The sequence below is a fragment of the Carlito syrichta genome, unplaced genomic scaffold (assembly GCF_000164805.1).
Source record: "Carlito syrichta isolate Samal-C Ts95f unplaced genomic scaffold, Tarsius_syrichta-2.0.1 Scaffold302911, whole genome shotgun sequence".
NCBI lineage: Eukaryota > Metazoa > Chordata > Mammalia > Primates > Tarsiidae > Carlito > Carlito syrichta.
Window position 1 is genome coordinate 93116 of NW_007247007.1, and position 26964 is coordinate 120079.

A 26964-nucleotide genomic window follows, 5' to 3' on the forward strand; every position below is an offset into this window, starting at 1 on the left:
AAGTTGCCCAGGCTGGTCTTGAACCCACAGGCTCAGGCAATCCACTCGCCTCGGCCTCCCAAGTGCTGGGATTACAGGCTGAGCCACCAAGCCCAGCCCGTGGTGATCTTTTAAACAACCAAATAACATTGCTCCCTGTTTCAGCCTTGCATTGACTTGCAATCACTTTTTGATTACACTCTGAACTCTGGTTTAAAAAGCCCTGATCTTATCTCACTTAGTGTGGCAACTTCTCCTCCTTGATGATAACAGTATTATTAGTATTGGTAATCTGGATCGGTAAGAATGTTGATGATGGTGACAGTGATGACTGCAACTAACACCCTGAGCCACACTCTGTTCTGAGTGCAGTATGTGTGTTCGGTCATTAACCCCAGTGATACCTCTGAGGTCGGTACTTACGTACTCCCCATTTTATAGGAATGAAAATGGAGGCATTGAGCCCAAGGGAATAGTGAGTTGGAGGCAAAGCTAGCCACTAAGCTAGTACCACAGCTGTGGACCAAGGGCTTCATGTAGGTCTCTCTGGGCGACTTGTCTCCACAGTCTTTGCAGCAGGCCTTGAAGTACCATTCATCAGACCTCATGTGAATGTCCAGCTCCTTCTAGGCGTCTTCTCTGCTGATAGTGGTTCTGAGGGCCACTTAGTCACTTTTTATGAACTCTAAGCTGGTATGTCCGACTTTGTTCCTGCCTGTTCCTGGCTCCTTTAATAGTAGGGTACCAGACAGGTGCTGGGCCACTACTCATCAAGTAGCTCACAAGGCCGCTCTGATGTGCAGACTGGTTTTCAGGCCCTGCCCCAAGGCCTGGGATCCAAGCCTGGGACAGTGCTAACTGCCAGGGTAGCACAGAGAGGCCAGTGCCTGGTCAGGGCAGGCGAATCTGTAAGGGCAGGTGGGGCATGGTGAGTCCTTGGATACAGATGCTTTCTGTACTCCAGACAGGGTAAATTGGTGCTATTATTTCAGGAAGCAAAATTGGACAGTGTGGACTTTATTTTCCCTTAGTAGATTGGGTGGATCTTGGTACTGAAATTCCTCCCAAGATTTATCTCCAAGAAAACAAAAGACTATCTCACTATTCATTTTGAAGTAATTTAGACTAAGAATCTCTTAAAAATTTGTTGTTGTCATACTATGAGTAAAGTTAAGAAACCAACAGAGCAGTGCCCTCCATGTACTGACTGTTATGAAACACACCTCGTTATTTGTGAAAAGCCTCTTAGTAGATCGCTAACATTTTTACCCCCAAAACAGCAGGAGCAGTAAATAACAACCTTCTAGTTAAGGCAAATGGGAAAACATTGCCAGAATTTGCTATATCAAGTGCTATGAACAGTGGCAGCCAGCAGGGAAATTATGTAGCGGGAAAAAGCCCTTTTATTTGCTTTTCAAAATTGGAGGGATGGGGAAATATGTGAGATGGGAGGAAAAGGAGGGAAAAAGAAGTAAATACAGTAATCTTGAGTTGGAAATTATGCTTAACCTTTTTGTTTGGTGCTGTGATTCAAGGACAAGAAACCAACTGTTAACTCTGATATTAATAGCCTCATGATGCATGAAGACTGGTAAGATCTTGTAAGTCTTACAACAGCCTAAGAGTTGGGATCATTGTTGTTTCCATTTTACAAGTGAGGAAATTGAGACTTTAATGAGATTGAGGAATTTGCTCAGGTAATACAGCCAGTATGAACCGAGGCCCAGGATGCTGGGCCACCTTGAACCCCATGGCCTGTGTTGTCATGGCTGCAGACTTAAACCTCCTTTCCCTTCCCTGAATATTAGCATGGTGCATTTGTCAAAGCTAGTTAATTAATGTCAGTACAATATTATTAACTTAACCACAGGGTTTTTTTGGGGATTTTTTCCCACTAGTTAGTGTTCCTTTCCGGTTCCAGAATTGGGTCCACCTTACATTTAGGCTTTATGTCTCTCATCACTTTCACCTTCACTCTGTGTCAGTTTCTTTTTTGTGACCCTCACACTTTTGAAGAGGTCAGGTATGTTGTAAAATGATCCTAATTTGGGTTTGTCTGGTTTTTTGTTTGTTTTTTGTTTTTGTTTTTAGTTAGAGTCTCACTTTGTCACCCAGGCTGAAGTGCAGTGGTACTATAGCTTACCTCCTGGGCTCATAAGACCCTTCTACCAGACTATAAGTGCATGCCACCACACCTGGCTCATTGTTTTGTCTTTTTGTAGACAGAGGGTTTCTCTGTGTTGCCTAGGCTGGTCTTGAACTCCTGGGCTCAAGTGATCCTCACACCTTGGCCTCCCAAAGTGCTGGGATTACAGGTGTGAGTTACCATGCCTGGCCTCTCTGGTGTTTTCTCATCATTCTGGGGCTGTGGAATTGGAGAGGAAGACCATAGATGTGACATGTCTTTCTCATATCACCTTCGGGTATATTCAAGCCAACATGAATTATTACTATGATGTTAGTCTGGATCACTTCGTGGAGGCCTGTCGACCAGGTTCCTCCATCGTCATGTGACTGTTGTCTGCTTTCTGTATTCTGGTCATTAGCACCATTAAGTCCTACCCCCACTTAAGGGTTGGGAAATTAATCCCACCTTCTAGGAGGCTGGAGCAGTTCCAAAGAATTTATTAATTCTTAGCATATGTTAAAACTACCACAAGTAATTGATAAATATCTTGGGGAAGATATTTAGAGGTTGTGCAAATATCCTGTTTCCCCTTAAAGTCCTACTCATGTTAGCATCATTGGTGGCTCTTGCCTGCATCATTTATTATTATGATGTTTTAAAGACAATTTCATATTTCCCTCATTCCATCTACATTTTTCATTAGAATTCTTCTGTGAGGAAGACTTGTCCCCTTCCCTCATTCATTCATTCATTTATTATTTATTTGTTTATGTCAATATGGACTCATAAGTAGTTCTTTTATTCTTTGGAACTGTGTTACTACTTATTTTGCTGTCTACACTGTCGTAGCTCTGGCTGTTGTGGGCTTTCGCAGATTGGCTTCTGCGTCCTTTGATATGCCTGCATCTCTTTTTTTCCCAGCACTTCCTAACTTTCTGGCACTCCAAGATTCTCTTGGTCATCTTGAATTTTCTCTGTTCAAGTCCTAGAATCAGCCGTTCTCCAAGAAGACCAATTCCCTTTATTGAACACCATTTAGAAACTAAGATCTGGGCACTAGAAGCTCCTGCTTCTAGGCCCTGCCTGTGGACCAAACCAGGACATGGATATGTGTTAACTACCCCACTGTGCACACATACCTCTTTGTTTTTATATCTCTCTGTTTGGATATATAGTAAATAAATGCAAGCTGTCACCTGCATTTAGCAGTCTCTTATAATAGGCGAGTTCTGTCTATCACAGAGTAGATGTATCACCGACAAATTGTTGACCCACAGGATCTGTGTCCTCACTTCTCTGGTTGCTATGGCTGTGATCCCCCAGTTTCTTTCTTATCTTCTTCCAATGATGCTGACCCCTCCAAACCGTACCCCTCACTGCTTAGTGCTAACCTGTTGCTCCTCCTCCTGTTCTCTGTGTTTTTGAGCTGCTCATCCTCGTGCATTGCTTGTAATTGCTCTGGTGGGCCCCTTCGTTAGTTTGTTCATTTCCTCACTGGCCTCCTCCTCAACACGATGCAGCAAGAACTGCTGTTCTTACCTCCTTTCCTATGTATGTAATAGGTTTTAAACGTCTGTGGCTTTCAAACTGGCTGCTACCTGTAGTTATGATGAGATATGCATGTAACAGGACTCCCAGGTGGGAGTACACACGTAACTGCATAGTGGCATATCACAAAACAGAACTTGCTCTTTTTCTGTGCAGTGTTTCTTGCACATTTTCGTTCCATTTTGTTCTGTTCTGCTAAACTAAGTAGACTTTATACCTACCCTTTGACAAACACTGTTCTGGGGTATAGATCCTCTAGCAGTATAAGAAAGTCTAAAGTCCCCTTCTTCTGAGGGCCCTGCCAACGCATAGCAACCTGGGGGACATACTGGATAGGAGAAGGGGTTATGCATTAAGACTGGGTGTAGGTGGGAGATGGGAATCTTGATGAGGACTGGGTGAGTACAGTCCAAGATTGTTGGAACTTACAAGGCTATGATTTTGAGGGAAGGGATTCACAGTCTAGGGTGTAAGCTGTGATTGAGTTTACACCCACTAAAGAGTCGACAGATCTCTGCAAAGTTGCTGTAATAAACAGTCCAGACAATGCTTGGGCAGGAAACTTTGAGAACAGGCTGGTGCTGGTGTAGGACGAGCTGGGTGTGGCTTCTCCCCATTGTTCATCTGAGGGTGCCTCGGTTCCTATTTCATATGCTTCCCCTGTCTGATGTGGTGGTGCTGCAGGCACCTGTGCTTTCTGTGTTTTTTCTCCTTCTAAGAAAGACATTTCTGAGAAATAGTTGTGTTGCTGGGACATATCCTTTTTTATGCTATAGGTACTATAGGCTTGAGTGATAGTAGTTGTCTTTGGCCTACTTATTTCTCATTTGGGACGTCTTTTGGGAATTAAAATAGTAAAGTTGGTCTTAATTTTTCTGATTTCGAAAAGAAAATTAAGTTAAAGACTAAGATATTTGTATAGTTCAGAATTTTTATATCAACACATTTATGGAGTACATTATCTGATTTTTGTTTTCAAATGTTTCACACTTATATACATTCCTTTGTTAAAATAATTAAGAACAATTTAAGAAAAAGTTTCAGTCGGGCTCGGTGGCTCAGCCTGTAATCTCATCTCTTTGGGAGGCCAAGGCGAGTGGATTGCCTGAGCCTGCAGATTTGAGACTAGCTCAGGCAACTTGGTGAGACCTTGTCTCTACAATTTAAAAAAAAAAAAAAAATTTAACCAGGCATGGTAGCACACGCCTGTAGTTCCGGCTACTTGGAAGGCTGAGGCGGAAGGATCCCTGGAGCCCAGCAGGTCGACGCTGGGGTGGCCGTGAGTATATCACTGCACTCCAGCCTGGGCGACAGAGTGAGACTCCAACTCAAAAAAAAAAAAGTTTCATTATATAAACTTCCATCTTTAGTAAATTTAAAAAGTTTTATAGTAAGTATTGATTCATGTTGGTTCACCATTCAGTGTAGATTGTCTAAGTATTCCCTAAATTTGCATTTAGGGGGATGCAAAAAAACCTGGACTTACGTTTTGGAGTGTGGGCCCCTTGTAGTACAGGCTTCCCCTGCTAGGTAAGTCAGTGTTCTAGGCATCAGTGTACCAGTTAGCATTGTTGTGAGAGGCTGTGTTCAACTTCAGTGAATTTTGGGGGGGAATTCCTTCAACATTTTTGCCCATTTCACGGATGGGTGATTTATGAGCACACCTGCCCATACTGCGCTGAGTGTTCAGCAGTTTTCTGACCAAAAATGGCATGATCCCTGTGCCCTACCCTCCCTATTCAACTGATCTCACCCCAAGCTACTTTTTTGTGTTTCTCCAGATGAAAAAAAGTCCTCAAAGGGAAACATTTTGCCTATGTGGAAGAGGTGAAACAAAAAATGGCAGAAGCACTAAAAGGCATCAAAATCGACAAGTTCAAAAACTGTTTTGAGCAGTGGAAAAAGCATCTCTATAGGTGTATTGCATCAGGGAGTACTTTAAAGGTGACCAAAGTTTAAACATGTAAGAACAAATACACAATTTTTTATAAATAAATTCCAATTTTTTGCTCCCCCCCCCATCTTATGGGCCTATCATGAGTGGCTTCAAGTACTTTGCCTCATTTATTTTTAGTAAATGTAGAATCATCCAGTATTTTTAAATTATAGCTACAAAGTTGACTTTAAAATGCAAAACAATTTTCAAAATATACCTGTAAGAGTTATTTATTAAAGTGAACCTTCCTAACGCGTCAATATTTACTGTAAAACTATTTTAATTTACTAAAGTTAGAAGTTTGTATAATGAGACTTTTTTTTTTTTTATAGACTGGACACTCCTGGTGGTGTAGGTGTGATGTTAGGACAGGGAGGAACCAAGCTGCTCCAGCCCTGCCCAGAGGACACACCTGGGGTGTGTACTAGCTAGAGTCAGGTTAATGACAGGGAAGTCCCAGGGGACTCCTTTGTGTTCCCTCAACTGGACTTTAAATGCAGCATGGAAGCTCAATAAAGGCAAAAGTTTGTTTTTTGAAAGAAAAAAAAAAGCAAAACGATCAAAATAGACAAACTTCTGGTACAACTGATCAAGAGAAGAAATGGTAATTCACAGAGGAACACGTGTTGGGCCAGGTACAGTGGCTTGTGCCTGTAATCCCAGCACTTTAGGAGGCCAAGGTGGGAGGATTACTTGAGCCCAGGAGTTTGAGACCATTCTGGGCAATATATTGAGAATCCATCTCTACAAAAAATAAACAAGATTAGTGGGTGTGGTGGCAGCACCTGTAGTCCCAACTACTTTGGAGACTGAGGCAGCAGGATTGCTTGAACCCATGAAGTCGGGTCTGCATTGAGCTGTGATCATGCCGCTGCACTGCAGCCTAGGTGACAGAGCGAGACCCTGACTTACGTAGAAAAAAGAAAGAAAGAAACAAAGTTTGAATGAAAAGGTGTAATAACTCTTGCTATAGAGAATATAAAAGCTATGAGAGTGTATTCTTTGCAGAAAATTGACGTGACTTTCTTTTAGACTTTGAGGAAGGAAGGAGTTGTGAGAATATAAAAACATTGATGTGAAAGAAAAGATTGGTGCATTTATTATTATGTTAAAATGAGGAACTTGTGTTGATCAATATGAAGACAGTTATAAACTAGGAGAAGGTATTTGTAAAGTATAAAACCAACAAAGATAAAATCAAGGAGTTTACAAGCAAAATAAAAATAGCAGAACGCATGTACAGAATTTCACAGAAGGTGAGACATATATGGCCAATAAGTATATGAAGAGCTGTTCAGCATCATTAATAAGCAGGGAAATGTGAATTCAGACTATACTGAGATAACCATTTTTATGTCTGTGTAATTGACAAAGTTTTACAAAGTCTGACAGTGCAAAGCATGGATCCTGTGGTTCTGTAGCATCACTCACATTGCTGGTGAGAGTAAATTGGGGTGATCCCTTTGGAAAACAGTTTGTTATCATCTCTTAAAGTTGGACATGTACATACCCTTTGACCCATATAGCCAAGACAAATTTTTCATGTTTTCAAAAATACACAAAAAGGGAGGGAATGGCGTAATGAACACCCATGAAACTTTTACCCTGCTTCATCACTTTAGCAATGTGTCATGGTTCTTGTTTTATCTTCCTCCTTACCCTCAGACTTTTTTGGTTTTGTTTTTGATAGAACAAATCCCAGACATCATGTAATTTCAACCATAAATACTTTAGTAAAAAATAAGGAACATACATTTAATGTAATTGTCATTATCTTACAAATTTATAATTACTTAAAATCATCTACTATCCAGTGTGTGTTCACTTTTTCCTGGTTATCTCAAAAATGTCTTTTTATCATTAGTTTTCTCAAACTAGCATCCTAGTCAAGGTCCAAACATTGGATTTGATCTATAGGTCTTATAAATCTCTTAATTTCAAATAATTCCCTTTTTCTCTTTTTGTCCCATGCCATTTATTTGTCAAAAGAAACTTGGAACCTGTCTGGTATAATTTTTCAGATTCCGGATTTGGCTGAGAGTGTGCTTCTGGTTTGATGGCCATACTTCTCTATTCTTAGTCTTTCCTGTAGACCTGTAGGTTGGAATGGATTTGAGACCTGGGTCAAGGGCTGGAGTTCTTGATAGGTGAGCTTTCTGTGGAAGTGCATGACATCTGTAGGGCAGACGTTTGGGGTGCTGGGGATCCTTCTGTAGCAGGTTCCCCCTCAGCCCTTCACGTGGTGCTCATTAGCTGTGGAGGGAAGTTGCCGGACTCATCATTTTCATTTCAGATTGTGACATAGTGATGTTCTCATTCTATTTTACTTTTGTTTATTGTCTGGACTTCTTATTTAGGCCTTGGATTTTCTGAAATTATGGTTTCTACAGAACGATTTTATGAACTCATGGATTTTTAAATATGCATTATGTACTTCTCTTCATTGTGTACTTCATTCTTTTTGATGCTCAGATTGTCCCATTTTTGGCCAACAGGGAGCCTTTTGAAATTTGCTCATATATCTCTTCAGCATGACCCTCCTGGTCTTTGACCATTCCTTGCTCGCAGAGAAGAAAGAGCTCTGGCTCATCCTGTGCATTCTGGCTCCTGACTGGGGACTGGCTGCTTCTCCAGGAACTCTGATCTCCTGTTGGTGGGTTACCATCGTCTTTGAAGCAGACAGATTACTGTCACTGGAAGACCAGTGTTGGTAGATGCTAAACTGGTAATATCAGGTATAGATAAAATTATAGATTTTTAGAAAAAGAAGCTTACAGGTAAAAGTGTAGAATTATTAGGCAGAATGCTTAACTAATCTTTCTAAGTGCCTTAGTGGGTTAAAGAATCAGCCCATATTCATAAAAGTTACTGAATGGGTCTTCTGCTCCTAGCCAATTATTTTTTAATAGGGAAAGCACTGAGTAAGAATAGCACTACTGAGTGTCACAAGACCGTGTCTTACCCATTTTACGTAATTGGTCTCTTTTATTTCTTATGGCTACCCTTCAGGACAGATGCTGTTAGTGTTCCCATTTTATAGGTCAGGGGATAAAGGCACAGTGAGACTGAGTGAATTACTCACCATTACGTTGCTGGAAAGTAGCAAGCCTGGCTTAATCTCAGATTTGAATACTGCAGACACACGGAGCATTCAGGGCCACTGCTTGGCTACTGGGGACTGACTTGGAGGCATTGAATTATAGGACATACTGAGACCAGAGCCTATGACTAGAGGTAGCTGCTGCGGTGTCACTGAGGCCTGGTGTGTCTGGCTAAGGTGTTCACAGCTTTGGCCCGATGAGGGATCACTCCCACATTAGTGAAGAAGTGTGAACTTATTTGTGCAGCAATCAAAGGAACCTGTCAGATAGGGGCACCTCAGTGCTGGGGCACATATAGGGAGGCACTGCCCTTCAGAGAGACAGCCTGGCAAGGGTCTCAGGAAGGCTGGTTAGCTTGAGCTGCTTGTCTGTGTGGAAACCCAGGAGCAGCTACTGACCCAACCCCATCCCTTTGTAAGTGACAATTAATGGCTGCAGAGGTGAGGGTTGAGTCCTGGATTGTGTCTGGGTCATGAGTTGAGGCAGGCCTGGCACCTGGGGGCCCAGGGCCTGGGTTCTGGCATTGAGTCATGTCAGAGTGCTGAGAGCAGCACGAGTGGATGAGGTCCTAGGAGTGGATGCTTTTAGGAAGATGCAGCCACAGAGTAGGCAATGGGCTTCAGGGGGTTGGGGGAGCATTTTTATAATAATGCTTATCTTATAAACCTTCAAAAATAAAGAGCCCACAAGAAAATTCACTGCATTTCTACCAGGTGGAAAGGATTTTGGTAAATCTTGAGTTCAAACTAATACATTAGCACAGGCAGGAAAAAGTTGACAGAGGAGGAGGAGGATTAATTTCTGGGAGCAGGAGAAAAAGGGGAGGAAGAAACTGTGACAACTAAACTGTGGGCTGCCTTGAGCACCTTTCTGAGGGCCTGGGCTTTGTCTCTTAGGCTATGGAGAGCCATAGAAAGTTGTGGCTCCTATCTAGACATGAGAAGTACTGGGTCAGTAAGATGAGAAGGAAATTGGTAAGAGAGGTAAGAGTGTGAAGGGACAGAGTGAGCCACCATCTGCTAGCTGCCTCATACTCATGACACACACGCCACATATATTACACACATGCACATACCACACACATGTATGCTGCATGCACACACAACACACATACATGGACCACACATGGCGCACACATGCCCCTCACTTGCACCCACCACCCACACCTTGTTACACATAACGCATATGCACATGCATACACACATATACTTCATACACACATATTCACTGCGTGGACACATGTTCCACACAGTGGAGTATACACATGCACCATACAGATGTACATATGTATAGCATATACACACGCTGTCTTAGTTCATTTGGACTGCTGTAACAAAATACCATAGAGTGGGTGGCTTATAAACAACAGAAATTTGTTCCTCGCAGTTCTGGAGGCTGAAAGTCTAAGATCAGGACACCAGCAGATTCCGTGTCTGGTGAGGGCCAGCTTCCTGACACATGAACATCTGTTTTCTCGCTGTGTCCTCATGTGGTGGAAGGGCTGAGGGAGCTCTTTTGGGCCTCCTTTTATAAGGGCACTAATTCCACTCATGAGGACTCCTTTCTCATGACCTGATGACCTCCCAGAGCTCCACTTTCTATTCCCATCACCTTAGAGCTTAGAATTTTAACATATGGATTTGGGAAGGGCTGGCACAAACATTCAGACCATAGCACATGCATGCACGTTGTACACATGCGTTTTGGTACCTCTCCTGAGGGTTTGGGGGCAGCTGAGTTGACAGGTGAGGGTTAGGTGTAATGACAGCTCTTATACCTGGAGAGATGGAGGGTGATGAAGGCAACAGGGTCACTGTCATCTTCACATAAGCGGTACCTTTGTGATACTTTGTGAAGAGTGAGTGTGAACATTTAAAGGGTGGACAGGATTGATTGCAAGAGACATGAAATAACAGCTGTATTTGGAGTGAGGGAGAGGGATTTGGCAAGCCAGGCCTCAAACACTGAGCTCCAGGGAACGTGACCTTTCCGAGCAAACATCTTCTTTGGAATCACTGGCTATGACTTGGGTACCCCTCCTCCCCTTCAGTCAGGTGGTGAATGTCTGTTGTATGCATTCTGTTTCCAGAGAAAAGCTTGAGGGCAACACTTGTTGCCTCATTAAGTTACACATCTATTCCCGGTTAAAGACTCTAGCTTCCTAGACAGAAATCCATAGGTTCAGCAATTGACCACCTTTTACTCTCCATTTCTCGTACTTGCCACTTGTTTTTCTAAACTCAGGATTGTCTCTGATTCTTTGGCTATTAAAAACAAACTAAAGGAGAGAGACTCTCTTGTTCCTAGTGGCAGCACTCAAAGAGGCAAACTGAGTAGGTGGGTAGGTCAGGTTCCTGCCTAGGCGTGAACCTACATGACGGTGCTTGCCTACATGACGGTGACTCTTGTTGACTCCAGGCAACCGTGCTGCCAGCGCCCCCATATGCAGGTGACACTTTATCCTGCTCACCACAGTTAACAGTGCCCAGGCTTGCAATCTGCCAAGAAGGGTCTGGAGACCACACCCGGCCCATTCCCAAGAAGGCAGACGGTCCTGCTGTCTAGACCACTCGGCAGGAGCCCGTTCTGTGTTTTTCCTTTAACACATTTAGAACCTTGTTATCCCGGCTCATCAGGAGTGGGAGCTGCAGGGAGACCTACTCCATAATCTGCAACCTGGCTGCTGACTCACTTTCCTACTCCCACCCTTGGTGCTGAAGCATTGATGCTTGCTCCCCCGCCTCCCACCGTGTGCCCAAGCCCGCAGCTGCAGGGGTGACCGACGGTGGTACAGTGGGGGCCAGAGACACCTGCACTTGACAGGACGCTTATTTTTACATACTGTTGGCTGGAAATAATCAACTTTATTTAAAGAGAATGTGGATTCAGAGTGTTAAAAAAAGCACCCAACAACTTGCAAGGGCTGTTTTAAGAGTGATTCTCCTGCCTCCTTTGGAAGGAAGCTGCAGGTTCCATGCGAGGGAAGCTAAGACTGGGGTTGCTGAGGACACGGCACAAGGACAGATGTCCCCCCAACCCCACTCCAAGCTGAGACTGACAGCCCTTCATCCTGGAGGAGGCAGAACCTGTGTGGGTGTCACCAGCGGTATGGGCCAAGTGACTGCTGTGTTGTTGGAAGCAGTGTTCTCAAGTCCCTCCTTCTCCCCATTATACTCATTCTTCTCTCTAGAGAGAGAACTGTTTCTTTCTCCCTCACCTTTGAGGAGTCTTCATGTTTATTCTAAACCTGATCTCTCTGTCAAGTGCACTAGGGCCATGTTGATCTTTATTTTATGGGTGTGGATATCTGTGTGTTTAAATAATTTTGGTTATTTTCAAATGATAATGTATGCAGAAAGCTGTCAGTGAGAAGGAAGTCTCTTTCATCCCATTTTCCAGTTAGAGTTAGCTGCTGCCACCCTATTGTTCTTTTGGAGATAATCTCAGTACGTTCAAGTGTGTCCACATTAGATGTGAGCTTTAAAGCTCCTGTTGGTGCTCACATGGAAGGATCCTGTGGAAACTTGGAGACTGGGAGAGTCCTTGCTGTGCTAAGCTCCTCCATACCCTGTACCAGGGGTCAGACTAGTGCTACTTCCATGGCTCTGGGAGGGCTCCTGGATACAGGGGCTGCAAGACATGTCACTGTCTCCTGTCAACACCTTTTAAAGAGAACCATTTTTCCCTTAGTTACAAAAATGTCTACATATTACAGGGAATTTGGGTAGTACCTAGGTACAAAAAAGAGTCAAAATCCTTGTTATTCTACTCGAGAGATAACCACAAAGGTTAAATGTGCTTCCTTTTAGTCTTTTTCATATATATGTGCATATGTGTGTGTATGTATATTTCTTGTTAGAAATTGAAGCCATAATATACTTAAAAGTAATGTCCTTTCTTCAGCTTTATAATATGTTGAAACCTTTCTTCACATCACTAGTCTTTGAAAATACTTTTATTGGTTACATCTACATTAATTTTTATTTTACTACCTATTTTCAAGGTATTGAGCATTCTTTAGTTTGCTTACCCCTACCTTGCTTTCTTGTGTCATTGAGCTGGGTACCCTCTGTGGCTTTTGCTTCTTATGTGTCATTTCTGTCCCCCACAGCGGCCTACCTATAAGGGTAGTTTCAGGTCAACATCATTTCTCATTGGTTAGCGCCTGGTCCTGCCAATATTCAGTGCAGAATTTTGAATATCATCTCTGATTGAAATCAGTTTCCTTTGCCATTGTGTTTGTTCAGGCTGCTGCAACAAACCACAAAATAGGCAGCCTAAACAACATTGAGTCTCTCACAGTTTTTAGGTAGGAAGTCCAAGATCAAGTTATCAGCCAGGCCATGCTCCCTCTGAAAGCCCTAGGGGAGGGAGGATCCTTCCTTGACTCTTCCAGCTTCAGGAGATGGCCCACAATCCTTGGCGTTACTTAGCTTGTAGACACATCACTCCAATCTGTTCACATGGCTTTTTTCACATTGTCTTCCCTGTGCATCTTTTTCTCTGTGTCCAGAGTCCTCCCTTTAAAGATACTGATCATACAGGATTGGGGGCCACCCTAATGACCTCATTGTAACTGAATCACTTGGGACTCTCTCCCTACCAGCTTTCATCTACTAGTCTCCAAACAGGCCCTGGAGAAGTTGGCTGAGCTGTGCCTACTGTTGGAATGTTCTGTGTTCATGGCTGCTGCCTCCATGTCTAGGCATTTATCTGTAATTTAGATCTTCAGTGCACTGTAATCATGGACTTGTGATTCTAAACTTATCTTTATATAGTGTCTATATCATTAATATTGTTAATTTTATGGAAAATATTATATTTTATTTTTAACACTAGTTTCTTGGCTAGGTCTATATGTATCTGTGCTGTGTTTATAACAGACACATACAATAGGATTTGGTTAATTGGGTTATTTAGACTGTCTCATTAAATGTATTGCTTACTTCTTAATGATGCATACAATTTTAATGCAGTTCCTTTGGCTTTGATTTATTTACCAGGAGAAAATAGGCTATAGATAGGATTAGGATTGAAGTTTTTAGCGGCCATAGGATGAAATTATTTTTCCTTTTAAAAAAAAAATAAGATAGTCCTTTCCAAGCAGTTTATAAGAAACCAAGCACTATGAGCCCAAGGATTTTATTAAAAGGGCCCTCCGATTAATTAACAGTCCTGAATCTGAGCATTATGGAGGCCTGCAGAACCAGGCTATGCTTTGACTATGGTCACAGATATTTTTCCTAATCTTGAGGATGCTGCAATTGGGTTTCTTCTCTGTAGTTTTTCCCTTGTCCTGTGATTTCCTCAGACTGTGCAGAAGTGTTGGAAGGAAATTGTCCAGAAAGAGAGGGAGTTTGCAGATACAAAAGCAGGTGAGCTTGAGATGAAACTTGGGTTGGATGAAATTCGGGCTGGTTACTCCTTTAGGACATAGGAGTAGCATGTGCTGGGCTGCACAGGGGGTCCTCTGCTCATGCCTGCTTGGCTGTCATCTTACCTTTCTTATTCTTTCTCAGGATCCAGGAGCAGTTCCAGAAAAACCCCGACAGTTACAATGGTGCTGTCCGTGAGAACTACACCTGGTCACAGGACTATACCGACCTGGAGGTCAGAGTTCCAGTGCCCAAGCATGTGTTGAAGGGGAAGCAGGTAATGGCTTTGTGGGGTGGTCATGGGCTGGCTTCACTCAAGCTGTCTGAGCTGGTTTGGGAATGACCCAGCATCCTTGAGGAATATCAGAATTGACTTCAGGATGTGAGGCTTATTCCTTGTCTTGCTCCAGGAGTAGACTATATGCACCATCCTCACTCCCCTCTTTCTGTCCATGAGGTTCTCCCAGCCGGTCTGCAGAAGGCTTCTCCTGGAGAGAGTCAGCGCTGTTTTCACTCTGAGCAGTACACAACGCCAAGATGTGCATGTGGCTTCCTAAGAAGAAGCCCACGCATCTGATGTCCTTACCTTTTTTATAAACAAAGTCATAGACACTCTTGGAGCCCCATTGTAGATGGCTAGCCTCTCAGTTTTCAAGGAAATACTCAAACATTACTTTGGTGAATTCTATAATATTCCTAAAAACGAAACCTGCCTTCAGCCTCCCTAAGAAAAATCTAGTCAACTAAACTTACAATGATAGCTAAAGTGATTCACATAGTGTCTATCATATGTGTTTCCTGGCTTAGCCAGCCCAGGGTCCAGTAAACTCACATTAGACAGAGTGACACACTAGGTAGCACAGCCCCATGTGTAGTGATAAATTGGTGGTGCTCCCTACAGCTCCATCACTGCTTAGGGGCATGAGGGCTGAGCCTGTAGTTCATGCCACCCACTGAGGCCAGATGTACTACTTCTTAAAGGGTCTTCATGGAGAGCTCTTTCAACATCCTCAGGGCATAGGTGCCAGCCTATGGGCCTTTCCTTCCCTCAGCAACTAACACAAAACTTCTTTTTCTTCAGCTACACACACTTCTCTCATCTACTTTAAGGCATGTCGGGTCATGGGTGAGACCCAGCGAGTCCTGAAATGCAAAGCAAAGAACCTTAGGTCACAGTGATGAAGTAGATGTCCAGGCCTGTGCACTATGGGGCACTTCCATGGAACAGGGAACCGTGTAACAATTTGATTGTCAGAAACTTGGATAATTTGGTAACTTCTTTCAGAAACTCGAGGTTTCTGAAACCTCTTATCTAGTAAGCATAAGTGAGTAGAAGCACGAAGTTTAATCTTTTAGTGTGAGAGAGATGTTTACTCAGGGAACCTGATAAGAATAACATCATAGCCAGGCTCGGTGGCTTAGCCTGTAATCCCGCACCTTTGGGAGGCTGAGGTGAGCGGATTGACTGAGCCCGCGGGGTTCGAGACCCGCCTGTGCAGCGAGACCTCATCTCTACAATAAATCAAAAAATCAGCTGGGTGTGGTAGTGCACGCCTGTAGTTCCGGCTACTTGGAAGGCTGAGGCGGAAGGATCGCCAGAGCCCAGCAGATCGAGGCTGAGGTGGCCGGGAGCGGCCACTGCACTCCAGTCTGGGCGATAGAGTGAGACTCCAACTCAAAAAATAAAGAATAACATCATCATAGTTTATTGTAAATAGGTAGGCTTCACTTTACAAAAACAAACAAAAAAACAAAACTCATGCAACAATGCAAAGTGGAGCATGACATAATTGGAATCCACAATATAAAAAAATTTGACATATGTCAGATACTGTATCCTTATTTTAATCTTCACGAGAACCTGCAAGCTGCGAAGTAAGTAATATCATCCTATTTCATAGATGAGAAATTGACGCTGAGAGAAGTTACCAAATTATCTAAGTTGACACAGAAAATCTACAGTATTGTCTCCCTTGTTGTTACTCCTAGAACAGTGAGCACTCTGGATAAGTTTTTGAATGAATGAAGTGGCAAAGCCATGGTTTGATTCAGGTGTGTCTGCTTCTAAAGCTCATACTTTTTCATCTGGGCTGCACTCCTTACTCTATATGTTCAAGTGTTTCTGGCTTCTTAGAAGGAGAGACTGGCTGGGGCAACTTAAAAGTCGAGTTGCATATGCATTTTCAGGAAACAACCTGCTCTGTACTTTGGGAGCAGGCTGACTGGCACCCTGCATCTCACATGGTGACATAGTATCAATGAGTTGCAAGTGGCCTGGCTTTGTCAGGAAATAGTTGTCCACTCAGTTTTTCCTGACAAAGCCAGGCCACCCTGCATCCCAATAGACCTCGCACCCTGCATCCCAATAGACCTCTTATCTTGTGGCCCCTAGAATCATAGTTTCATATAATTTTAGGCTCCAAGTCACACCAGATCATTAGGGATAATCCACGCAATTCTAGCTTCAAATAACTACTTCCTGTCTGCTTTTAATAGGTCAGAAGCAAGTGCTAGCTGCCTTTCCCAGGTAGTTTGCCAAGTATCTTCTTGGGGTTTTAGTGGGCCAGGTATTAATTTTCATATCAGTTTTTGTTATGCTTTGCTGCTATATAGTTGAATAAGTTATGAAAAGTGTTGATTACCATACTTCATTTACTTGACTTAAATTATAGCTTCCTGGTCCTTTACCTGACTTCTAAACTGCTCTTTGAACCTCTAGGGCTTTCTATGAAAGGACTGTTAGAACCAGCCTAAAACTAGTTATTTTTTCCTTTGACTCAAGAGACCCAGGTTACAAAACAGCTTTCAGCATACTACCCACAACTGTCTGGGACAACCTGCTGGAATGGTGTCTCAGATGTGCTCACTGACTAACTGGGGTGTTGATGCTGTGATTCTGCTATGTAGTGGACACAATATTGTGAGAGTCCTGCTCTATGTCTTTTCTCAAGTTCAGGTTTACATCTCTCTTCAATGCAGTTGTCAAGACATCTAGGGTGATATAACTGTACTTTTCACAAGGGATAATCCTGGGTTTGGCTCATTCTGCATTAGATTTTTTCTGACCACATAGGCTGTGCTTTTTCCTAGGAGCTGCACATGTGAGAGTGTCACCAAGACAAACAAGATTGCCTACATGGTTGGAAAAGTTTTTTTCTTCTTCAGGAGTATTTTTTTCCCCATGTCATTCTTATAACACTGCAAACTTCTTTTACAAATTCTTAGTCTCTCTGTTTCTTAGTGATCTAAGAGTTTTAGTCATGTCTCACTTAAAACTTTGAAATACGTTTATTTTGTATTTCTTCGATTTTGCTGGTCTAAGGGTTTTTCTCAGAGTTGCACTTCCTTTTGGACTGGCTCCTTTCCAATTGTTCCCTAAGAGTACCTGTCACGGCTGCCTATCGGCAGTGTTTATTTTTGGTTTTTGTCTGTGGCACCCATCAGACATTGTCACATCCGATGGTAGCAACTCAGCTGATAAAATCAGAATTTGTTCTAGATTGGAGATTGAAGGACTTTGTCTAGGCAGCGCTGTGTTTGTGTTGGGGCTGTGAGATAGAGTGTCATAGGAGAGTTGGGTCCTCTGTTCTTCAGCTGTAGCTTGATGCTGGCATTATCAGAACTTTGCCTCTCCTGGATGCTCTCATATATCTCTTTCTAGAGAAATTGATATGATGTGGTTACACATGCCACTCAAGGGTAGTGGGACGCAAATGAGGGTGTGTGCATAAGGCTTTGTGTTCTTCAGAAGAAAAATAGAATTTTACATGCAATGTTGACTTTTTTGACAGTTTGATTATGATGTGTCTGGGTATAGCTCTCTTTTAGTTTATTCTTTTTTTTTTTTCCTGAGTAGAGTCTCACTCTGTCACCTAGTCTGGAGTGCAGTGGTATAATCCCAGCTCACTGCAGCTTCAACTCTCCTTGCTCAGGCAATCCTCCCTCCTTGGTCTCCTGAGGAGCTGGGACTACAGGCACATGCTGCCATGCTCAGCTGATTTTTGCTTTTTTTGTAGAGATGAGGTCTCGCTATGTTGCCTAGGCTGGTCTCAAACTCCTGGGCTCAAGCAATCCTCTTGCCTTAGCCTCCCAAAGTACTGGGATTACAGGTATGAAGCACCGCATCCAGCCTTCTTTTAATTTATTCGACTTGGAATTTGTTGAGTTTTTTGGATGTGTAGTTTGATTTTTTTTTTTTTAATGTCAAACTTGAAAAGTTTCTAGCCATTATTCTTTCAAATATTCTTTGGCCCTATCTCATTTTCCTCTTCTGTGGATCCCATTATGTGTATGTTGTGCTTGATGGTGTCCTTCAGGTTTCTGAGCTCTGTTCATTTTTCTTTTTCTTTTTTTTTTTTTCCCTGTTCCTTAGACTGGGTAACCTCTATCTTCAAGTTTGCTTATTTTTCTCCTAAATGCTGAAATCTGCTTTTGAACCCCTCTAGTGAATTTTAAATTTTTGTAAGTTACTTTTGAACTCCCAAATTTGTTTTTTAAAAATAATTTCCATCTCTTTATTGATATTTTTTTATTTATGAGACTTCATTTTTACACTTTATTTCTTTTTACATGGTTTTCTTTAATTCTTTGAGTATATTTAAAATAACCGATTTATAGACTGTTTTCTACTAAGTCCATGTGGACTTCCTCAGGGACAGAGTTTATTGATTGCTTTCTTTCCCCTGTGTATGGACCATACTTTCTTGTTTCTTTGCAAGTCTTGTAAGTTTTTTGTTGTTGTTGAAAACGAGATGTAAGTAACACAGTATGGCAGCTCTGGAAATCAGATGCTTCTTTGCATGCTTGTTTGTTGTTGGTACTTGATGTACTTGTTTTTTTGTTTAATTACTTTCCTAAACTAATTTTGTAAAGCTTGTTTTTTTTGCTGTGTATGGCCAGTGAAATCTCTACTTGGTAAACTTAGTGGCTATCTAATTACAAGGCAGAGATTTTCATAAAACCCTGGGAACAGTGAATATCTCAATCTTTGCCCAGGGGTGCCATGTACATTTTGGGCATATCTTCAGTATATAGCCGAGCAGTTCTAAAATGCTGCCTTAGCCCTCACTTCCTGGTCATGTAGAATTAAGTTAAACCAGAAAAGAGAGCTGAAAGCCTTCTCAGTTTTCCTGAATGTGCACTGAGTCCTACACATTCATACTGCTATCTAGATTTCCAGGAATATATCAGTGCTTTTTAAAGCCCCCACAGATGTTTTGCTTCCCAGCTCTTCCTTTAATTTGTTATCCACTACCTCAAGCAGCTGCAAAGTTAAAACACTTGCCTATAATTACTTTGAACAAACTCTCCCTGGAGGGAAGGTTTTTCTGAGGCCTGTCTTCCAAGTGTGGCCTTCCAGGATGTTATCAGATAGGTCAAATAATGACAGTTCTTTGTGAAAGAAGCTTTAAAAGACTCTAGCTCTGCTTTCCTCTCCCTGGTGACTGCTAGGCTGCACCAGGAATGTAGGTTGCCAAGGAACTGGAGAATGGGGAGGGGTCTAAGAAAGTTAAAATGTCACCGAGCTCATTGGTTTTATTGAGATGTCGTTTTTCTTGAATTAATGCTCCCTAGGTTCCTACACATTTTTGGTTTAGTCTCCAAAATGTATAAAGAAGTTGATATTGGCAATTTTTGCTAATTTTTGTGTTGTTTTTATGGAGCAGACCTTTTTTTGAAGCCATTTTTACTGACATTCCTTTGGATCAGGAATTTCTTACATAGTTTTTGTTTTTCATGAGGGTTCTTGCTGTTTTTTTTTAATCTTATCAAAAATAGTATACTTTCATCATAACCTCAAAATTACCTAGACTCATTAGTACTATGTATTGTGTAGAACCCCCTTTCTTCCTGAACTCCGATCTGGACTGGTTATTTCTAGTTCTGCTGTATAGGTACTATCCTGGAATTTCCTTCCTGAACTTCAGGAGTGAATGCACCGTTATTTAGATCTGAGTTGGATATTCCTGGGTTTCAGTTCTCATCCTTATTTTGTTTTTCTCAAATTGATATGTGATAAATGCAGAGTTTTTGAATGTCTTAAAATGTGTTTATTTTAACCTTTTATTTATTGCACAATCTGGGTGTGTGTAGAATTTTAGCTTAAAAATGATTCTGCCCTTAGAAGATTGCGTTACATCCAGTGTTACTGAGTCTAGAAGTTTCTTCCATGCAGGGTCTTTGTGAGTAAATCTTTTTTCCTCCTCTGGAAATTTTAGAACCTTTAAACACACACACACACACACACACACACACTCAGTGTTATGAAATTTCATGAGTTTGAAGAGGTCATTTTTTGTTCATTCTGCTCATCTCTCAGTGGGACTTTTCAATTTGATGGTGTATTTTTCTTTGGTTCTGGAAAATTTTGTTATTACTGTCATAGTTTCTGGAATGCCAGATTGATTGCCTGAACTCATCTCTGTCTCTACCTTGATTTCTTTGATTTTTATATTCCAGCCTTTTTATTGACATTTAAATTTTAGCTACTTTATTTTTAATTCTTGTGTTCTTTCATTTTGGCCTAATTGTTTTATTTTCATATTTTATTCTGGTTCTATAGATGCAGTATCTTCTCATATCTCTGTGAAGATATAAACTGGAAATATTTTAGAGTATCCTTTTTCCTAATTAGTTCTGTAATCTTTTTTTTTTAAACCTAAGTCTTTTCATGTGGCTTTTTTTCCCCTCAGAGGATGCAATCTGCAGTTCCCTAGTAGTTTCTTGTTTTTTAAAAATAAAAATAGGTATATATTTTTCCATCCTCTTGAGTGTAGACAGTGTTAATGGGTTTATCTGCAGTGTGTCTGAGGTTTGCTTCTTCGACCACTGCTGAGTGCTGAGCAGATCAATTGATCAGCTTTGCTTTACAAGACATAAGACCTTGGCCATCCCAGTGCTTGCGTGAGTAGGCCTTTATTTGGGGCACAGGTATCTATGTCAGGCTCCTCAGACTGGTCAGTGTCTTTGAAGCAGGGCCACAACTACGTCCATGTGTTACCCTGTCCCCATTCCTGCCCTCTGTACCTGCTGACTTGCAACTGAAGGCCATGTAGCTTTGGCTCCCAGATGTCTCCTGCCTTGTAGTCTCTATCACCCACTCCTCTCCTCTCCTTCCTTTTTATTTTTATTTTATTGAGTCAGATTCTCACTCTGTTATTCAGGCTGAGTGCAGTAGCATGCTCACAGCTACCACAGACTCGACCTGCTGGACTCAGGCGATCCTTCTGCCTCAGTAGCTGGAACTGCAGGCGTGCCACCATGTCCAGCTAATTTTTTAAAAAAAATGTATTATAGAGATGAGGCCTTTTTTTTTTTTTTTTTTTTTTTGAGTAGGAGTCTTATTCTGTTGCCCAGGCTGTAGCACGCTCAGGGCCACTGCAACCTCGACTTGCTGGACTCTGGTGTTCCTTCTGCCTCGGCCTTCCAAGTAACTGGAACCACAGGCGTGTGCCATCATGCCCAGCTAATTTTTTTTTTAATTGTAGAAACAAGGTCTCACTAAGTTTCCCAGGCTGGTCTCGAACCCCTGGGTTCAGGCGATCCTCTTGCTGCTGCTTCCCAAAGTGCTGGGATTACAGGTGTGAGCCACCATGCTCGGCTCCTCCTTTCATCTTCCACAGATTTGTTGACATCTCATCTTCTCCTGGCCTCCCACAAACCCCCTTTCACTGTCTGGATTTTTTCTCATTGTGTCTGTCATGTCTGCAGGTCACAGGAGGTCAGAGAGATAACTGCTTGTTCCCATTGTGACATCTTCAGCTGGCACCCCTGGAAGCATCTCGTCTGGTTTTCTCCCTTGACGATTTGGTTCATTCCCCTGGGTAGGCAGTGTAAGAAGCTTGCCCAAATTTGGAAATTATCATGTTATATAGAGCTGACTGGGAGAATTATATTTAAGTGAGTTTGTTCTTAGGAGGCTAGGACTGAAGAGCCTTAACCCTCTGTGTCAGGTTTCCATTGCAAGCAAGTTCATGGTTCAACATGATTTGGGCCAGTGTGTGTCTGGATCCTTGCAGGAGTGAGTGGGGCTTGCTTGCTTGCTCAGGTTACTCTTGCTGTTAGAAGGAGGGGAGTGAAGATCGGCTATGCCTGCCGTTCAGTAAGACCAGCTAAGTAAACAGATTTTTTTCACAATAAGTTCTTGTATGAAGGCCAGCGTACATGGAACTGCAATCTCATGGGAGGTTACCTGCTTGGAGTCTGCATCTGAATCTGGCAATGCATCCCATGATCTCAGAATATCCTCACTGTATCTACCTGCTGGGCAGCCCTCTGCCACCTTCTCTCAGGCACAGCCCAGGAATCATCTTTCATTTAGATACTGTCTGATGGTGGTGATTTCTGCACATAGTTTCTCGTTTCCTTTTTTATTAATGTTTAAGCTACAGTTAGATTACAGTATCATTTAATTGGCCAATATTAGACAATAATTTGAAAAATCTTAACTTTGAGGGGGTTTTTTCTTCAATCATTTTATTTTTTATTTTTAATATATATACATATATACACAAACGCACACACACATATATATTTTTTTGTGTAGAAACAAGGTCTTGCTATGTTGCCTAGGCTGGTCACAAACTCTTGGGCTCAAGCAATCCTCCTGTCTTGACCTCCCAAAGTGCTGGAATTACAGGTATGAGCCACCATGCCCAGCCCATTTTATAAGCATTTAATGAGCCACCTACTGAGTGACATGAAAGTAGCATCTGAAACTTGTAATCCCAACACTTTGGGACGCTGAGGTGAGAGGATTACCTGAACCTAGGGGTTTAAGACCAGCTTGGGAAGTTGGTGAGACCTCATCTCTACAAAAACTTAGCTGGGCATGGTGGTGCATGCCTGTAGTTCCTGCTACTTGGAAAGCTGAGGTGGAGGGATCACCTGAGCCCAGCAGGTCAAGGCTGCGGTGGCCATGAGCGTGCCACTGCACTCCAGCCTGGGCGACAGAATGAGACTCCAAATCAAAATTAAAAAAAGAAAGTAGCGTCCAAATTGTTTTGATTCTGTACACCTATTAGAACAGTTTTAAGTACTTGCTCCCAGTATCGATTTGTTGTATACATAATACAAATACTAAAAAAGCTTTTATATTATAACATACACAGATTTTCAGATTTAAACAGTAGATGAAACAAAATGGACACAGGAGTTATGTTTTCTTTCCTCTTCTAATTACTGACCTTATGACCCCCTGGGGTACATGTGTTCTGCTTTGGAGACTGTTGTCTGGAATACACGGTATGAAGTAAAGGGAACCTTTCTTCCAGCAGTTCCCAGTCCAGTTGTAGAGAAAGATGAGTGGGAGGCAGGGAGCAGCATTCCCAGGGCTCTGAGGAGAGCATATGGCCAGTCTCTGCCTGCTACAGGCTCAGAGGAAGGAGGGACAGCTGAGGCTTATAGAGTCTTGGTTTCATAAAGAGCCAAGACAAAATATAAAACCAAAAGGACTGGTCTCATTCTTTTGGATAAAGATAAAGCTATAGTCAAAAGGCAATACGGTGGCTCATGGAAGGAAGAGTCAGTGCTTGTCTTTTGTACAATAGTCCTGGGGTAAGTAGTTCCACGTGTGCAGCCACTCACCTCTCTTGGTTGTTGTGATCCAGTGCTGTACTCCTGCAGCTTCCAGATAGCCACAAGGGGAGGCAAAGGGAAAGCACCCACCACTTGTCTCCTCTGCTCATCCTCTGCTGTGAGAATTGGTCTCCCCTAACTGGAGGAGAGAGAAGGGATTTGAATAAAAAACCAGCAGCTTCCACCATAGTACCTTACATTACCAATTATGTTGAGAAAGATTTTCTGGTACATTTACGTGAAGTTACTGATAGTTTGCAGGTTGCTCTGAGTGTAAGTTAGGCTGGTATGGTTTTCTTCTCTGAGATGCCCGGTGAGTCCAATAACACTGTTGTGGTGCACAGCCAGGTACTTTGGAAACCGTCGTCCCTCCCATCACACGGCACACCAGTAGTCACACTCACAGGTGAGTTTATTTTCTTTTGCTGTGTCCCCAGGTCTCAGTGGCCCTCAGCAGTGGCTCCATCCGTGTGGCTATGCTGGAGGAAAATGGGGAGCACGTCCTCATGGAAGGGAAGCTCACTCACAAGATCAACACTGAGAGTTCTCTCTGGAGCCTGGAGCCGGGAAAGTGCGTTTTGGTAAGTGTAGGCACCTATGTGCAGAGCACCCAGGTAGACTTCAAACCTGCTGCACTGCCCCTGTGGATCAGTAAGTCTCTAAACGTGTTCAGTAAGGTCATTAATTTCAACAATTGGGGCAGACAGATTTTTCTGAGCATTTGATATACTGCTCAGAGTATGCTTCCATGGGTCCTCAAGCCTTGGCCCATTGAGGTCCCGGTCATTCCTAAGAGTTCTTCTCTCTTTACATTTGAGCCAAGAACAGGTAAATTGAAAATTAAAAGGCAGGTTGAATTTTGAGACATGCCAGTCCAGAGGGTGAAGAGTTAATAAATTCAGACAGACTCATTTGACCAACTGGTTCCCCTCACCCAAGTGGAAGCTTCTTACAGATAAATTGAGATGCAACATATCTTGGATTAACTTGTTTCCTCTTTCTTCCTACTGTGGTGTTTACCCAGGGAATGGTAAAAGGGATAAAGATAAAAAGAAAATCATTAAGTCTAGACAAAAACTTTCAGAATTTTATGCAGGATGTATTTTTTTTTTTTTTTTTTGAGTTGGAGTCTCACTCTGTTGCCCAGACTGGAGTGCAGTGGCCGCTCCCGGCCACCGCAGCCTCGACCTGCCAGGCTCCAGCCATCCTTCCGCCTCAGCCTTCCAAGTAGCCAGAATTACAGGCATGCGCTACCACGCCCGGCTGATTTTTTGATTTATTGTAGAGATGAGGTCTCGCCTGCCCAGGCGGGTCTTGACCCCGCGGGCTCAGGCAATCCACTCACCTCAGCCTCCCAAAGGCGCGGGTTTACAGGCTGAGCCACCGAGCCCGGCTGCAAGATGTATTTTTTATATGTTCAAAGTATGTAATGCAGAAAGAGACAATACCTGTTTCGATTTCTGTAAGAAAAAGCTCAGTGGCAATGGGCTTCTCTCTGGGTCACTGTGCCCAGTGCTGACTGCCTCTCAGGGCCACGGTGGCTCTGTCATGGCTGCCTTTGTGTTTGGAGCGAGACCTTGGCCAGTGACTGAATGGAGGATGTTCTGTCGGTGTTGCAGGAACCTGGAGCAACTTTAATCCCGCTCTTGATATCAGGCCTGGAAGGTGGAGCTCACTCTGGGCTACATGGAGGTGGGGCTGACCTTGGCACAGACAGCATGCTCCTTGGTGCTGCCTCAGTCCTGAATGCTAGCTCTCCTTGTAAACCAGGTCTCCTAAGGGCCCCGTGTGTGGTTTGTGGGGCTGTGGCTGGCTGTACCTGGGCCCACCTCTGCAGACGGCCAGCAGCAGGTGGCAACAGTTCTTGTTCTAAATCTCTCTGTGTTTTACTTCCCCTGCTGGGTGGCATTCAACAACTAAAGACCAGAGAAGTACTCTTCTGCCTGCAAATGTTTTGACCATTGCTCCATCACCTGGCACCTCCGTTCCTTGTCCTCTCATTCCTTACTTATAAAACCTATGTATTATTTTTGCAGTATGAAACCTTTTCCCAAGCTTTGGGCTCCTGTGAGTACCACCAACTCCTTTCCTTTTATCATACTTAACATTTGCAGATGCCCTCATGGCCTCTCCCTCACTTGAACTACAATAGTTGTGTAGGCTCGAGAGCGATACACTGGTAGCACTGGGGCCAACTGGCTTGCCTTCTGCAGGTGCAGCACTGGCCACTCCAGCTACCCAGAGTGCACTGGCAGTCCCGTAATCCTGTGGCTGCGGTCTTTGTGGACTAAGAGGTCACTGACAGCCCTGCCTTCAAACACTGGCCTTGACTTTCCCACCTTCTGTTGGCTGAACTCGGTGCAGAGTGTGGAGTGGGTTGCAGTACCCTTGGGCGTGTTTCTTCTGCTTAAAGAGCTACTGGTCTGTGAGCCCATACCCACTGTAATTGGAATCTGTTGTGATTATAATCAGCGGACTAACAATTCCTTTTACTTTACACTATTTCTTTTCTTTTTAAAATTTATTTTATTTTAAAGATGTGGGGTACAATGCAGGATTAGGTATACAAGTGGTCATTGTACAGGTAATGTTTGGGCCTACCTTTGGTCTCCACTTTGCCTGGTTTGCAATCAGGTACAGGTATCCTTATTAATGTTATTCCCCCTTCCCCCAGGCAGTTTTCAGCTACTGCCAATCCCTTTCTTACAGTATTATGGTAAATGTTCCGGGTTCGCTTATGACTGAGAACATATGGTACTCACTTGGTGCTTTGTTTTTATGATAAATCACTGAGTATTATAGACTCTAAATCCATCCAAGTTGCTGCAAAGTTCATAATTTTGTTCTTCTTTATGGCTGCGTAATATTCCATTGTATATATGTACCACATTTTTTTATCCAGTCCTGTCTCAGTGGGCAGCACAGTTGGTTCTGTGTTTTTGCGTTTGTAAATAGTGCTTTAACATGCATGTGCAGGTATCTTTTTTGTAGAGTGACTTCAGTTCCTCCGGGTGTATTCCCAGAAGGGAGATTGCTGGATCGTATGGAAGGTCAATTTCTAGTTCTTTCAGGAATCTAACCCTCTTCCCTAAGTGCTCCCATGTGGGCCTCTGCCTGCCTTCACCCCACTCCTGACCAGGTAGCCTCCAGTGCAGTAACGTGGAGCATATCATAGAAACATTACTATTTATGGAAGTTCAACCTTCTATAGAGGTTGAACTAGTTTGCATTCCCACCAACAGTGTAGAAGCATTCCCTTTTCTCTGCATCCTTGCCAGCATCTGTTGTTGTTTGTTTTGTTTTCTTTTTTTTTTTTTTTTT

General features: G+C 42.8%; 1 protein-coding gene across 1 annotated transcript in view; it reads left to right on the plus strand.

Moving 5' to 3' along the window:
• Positions 1–26964, plus strand: part of NUDCD3 (NudC domain containing 3) — a 106065-nt gene that overhangs the window by 61469 nt on the left and 17632 nt on the right. Inside the window, exons 3-4 of the mRNA XM_008057237.1 lie at positions 14212–14344; positions 24081–24224. Of these exons, the coding sequence (XP_008055428.1) occupies positions 14212–14344; positions 24081–24224 (277 nt within the window). The remainder of the gene's footprint in view (positions 1–14211; positions 14345–24080; positions 24225–26964) is intronic.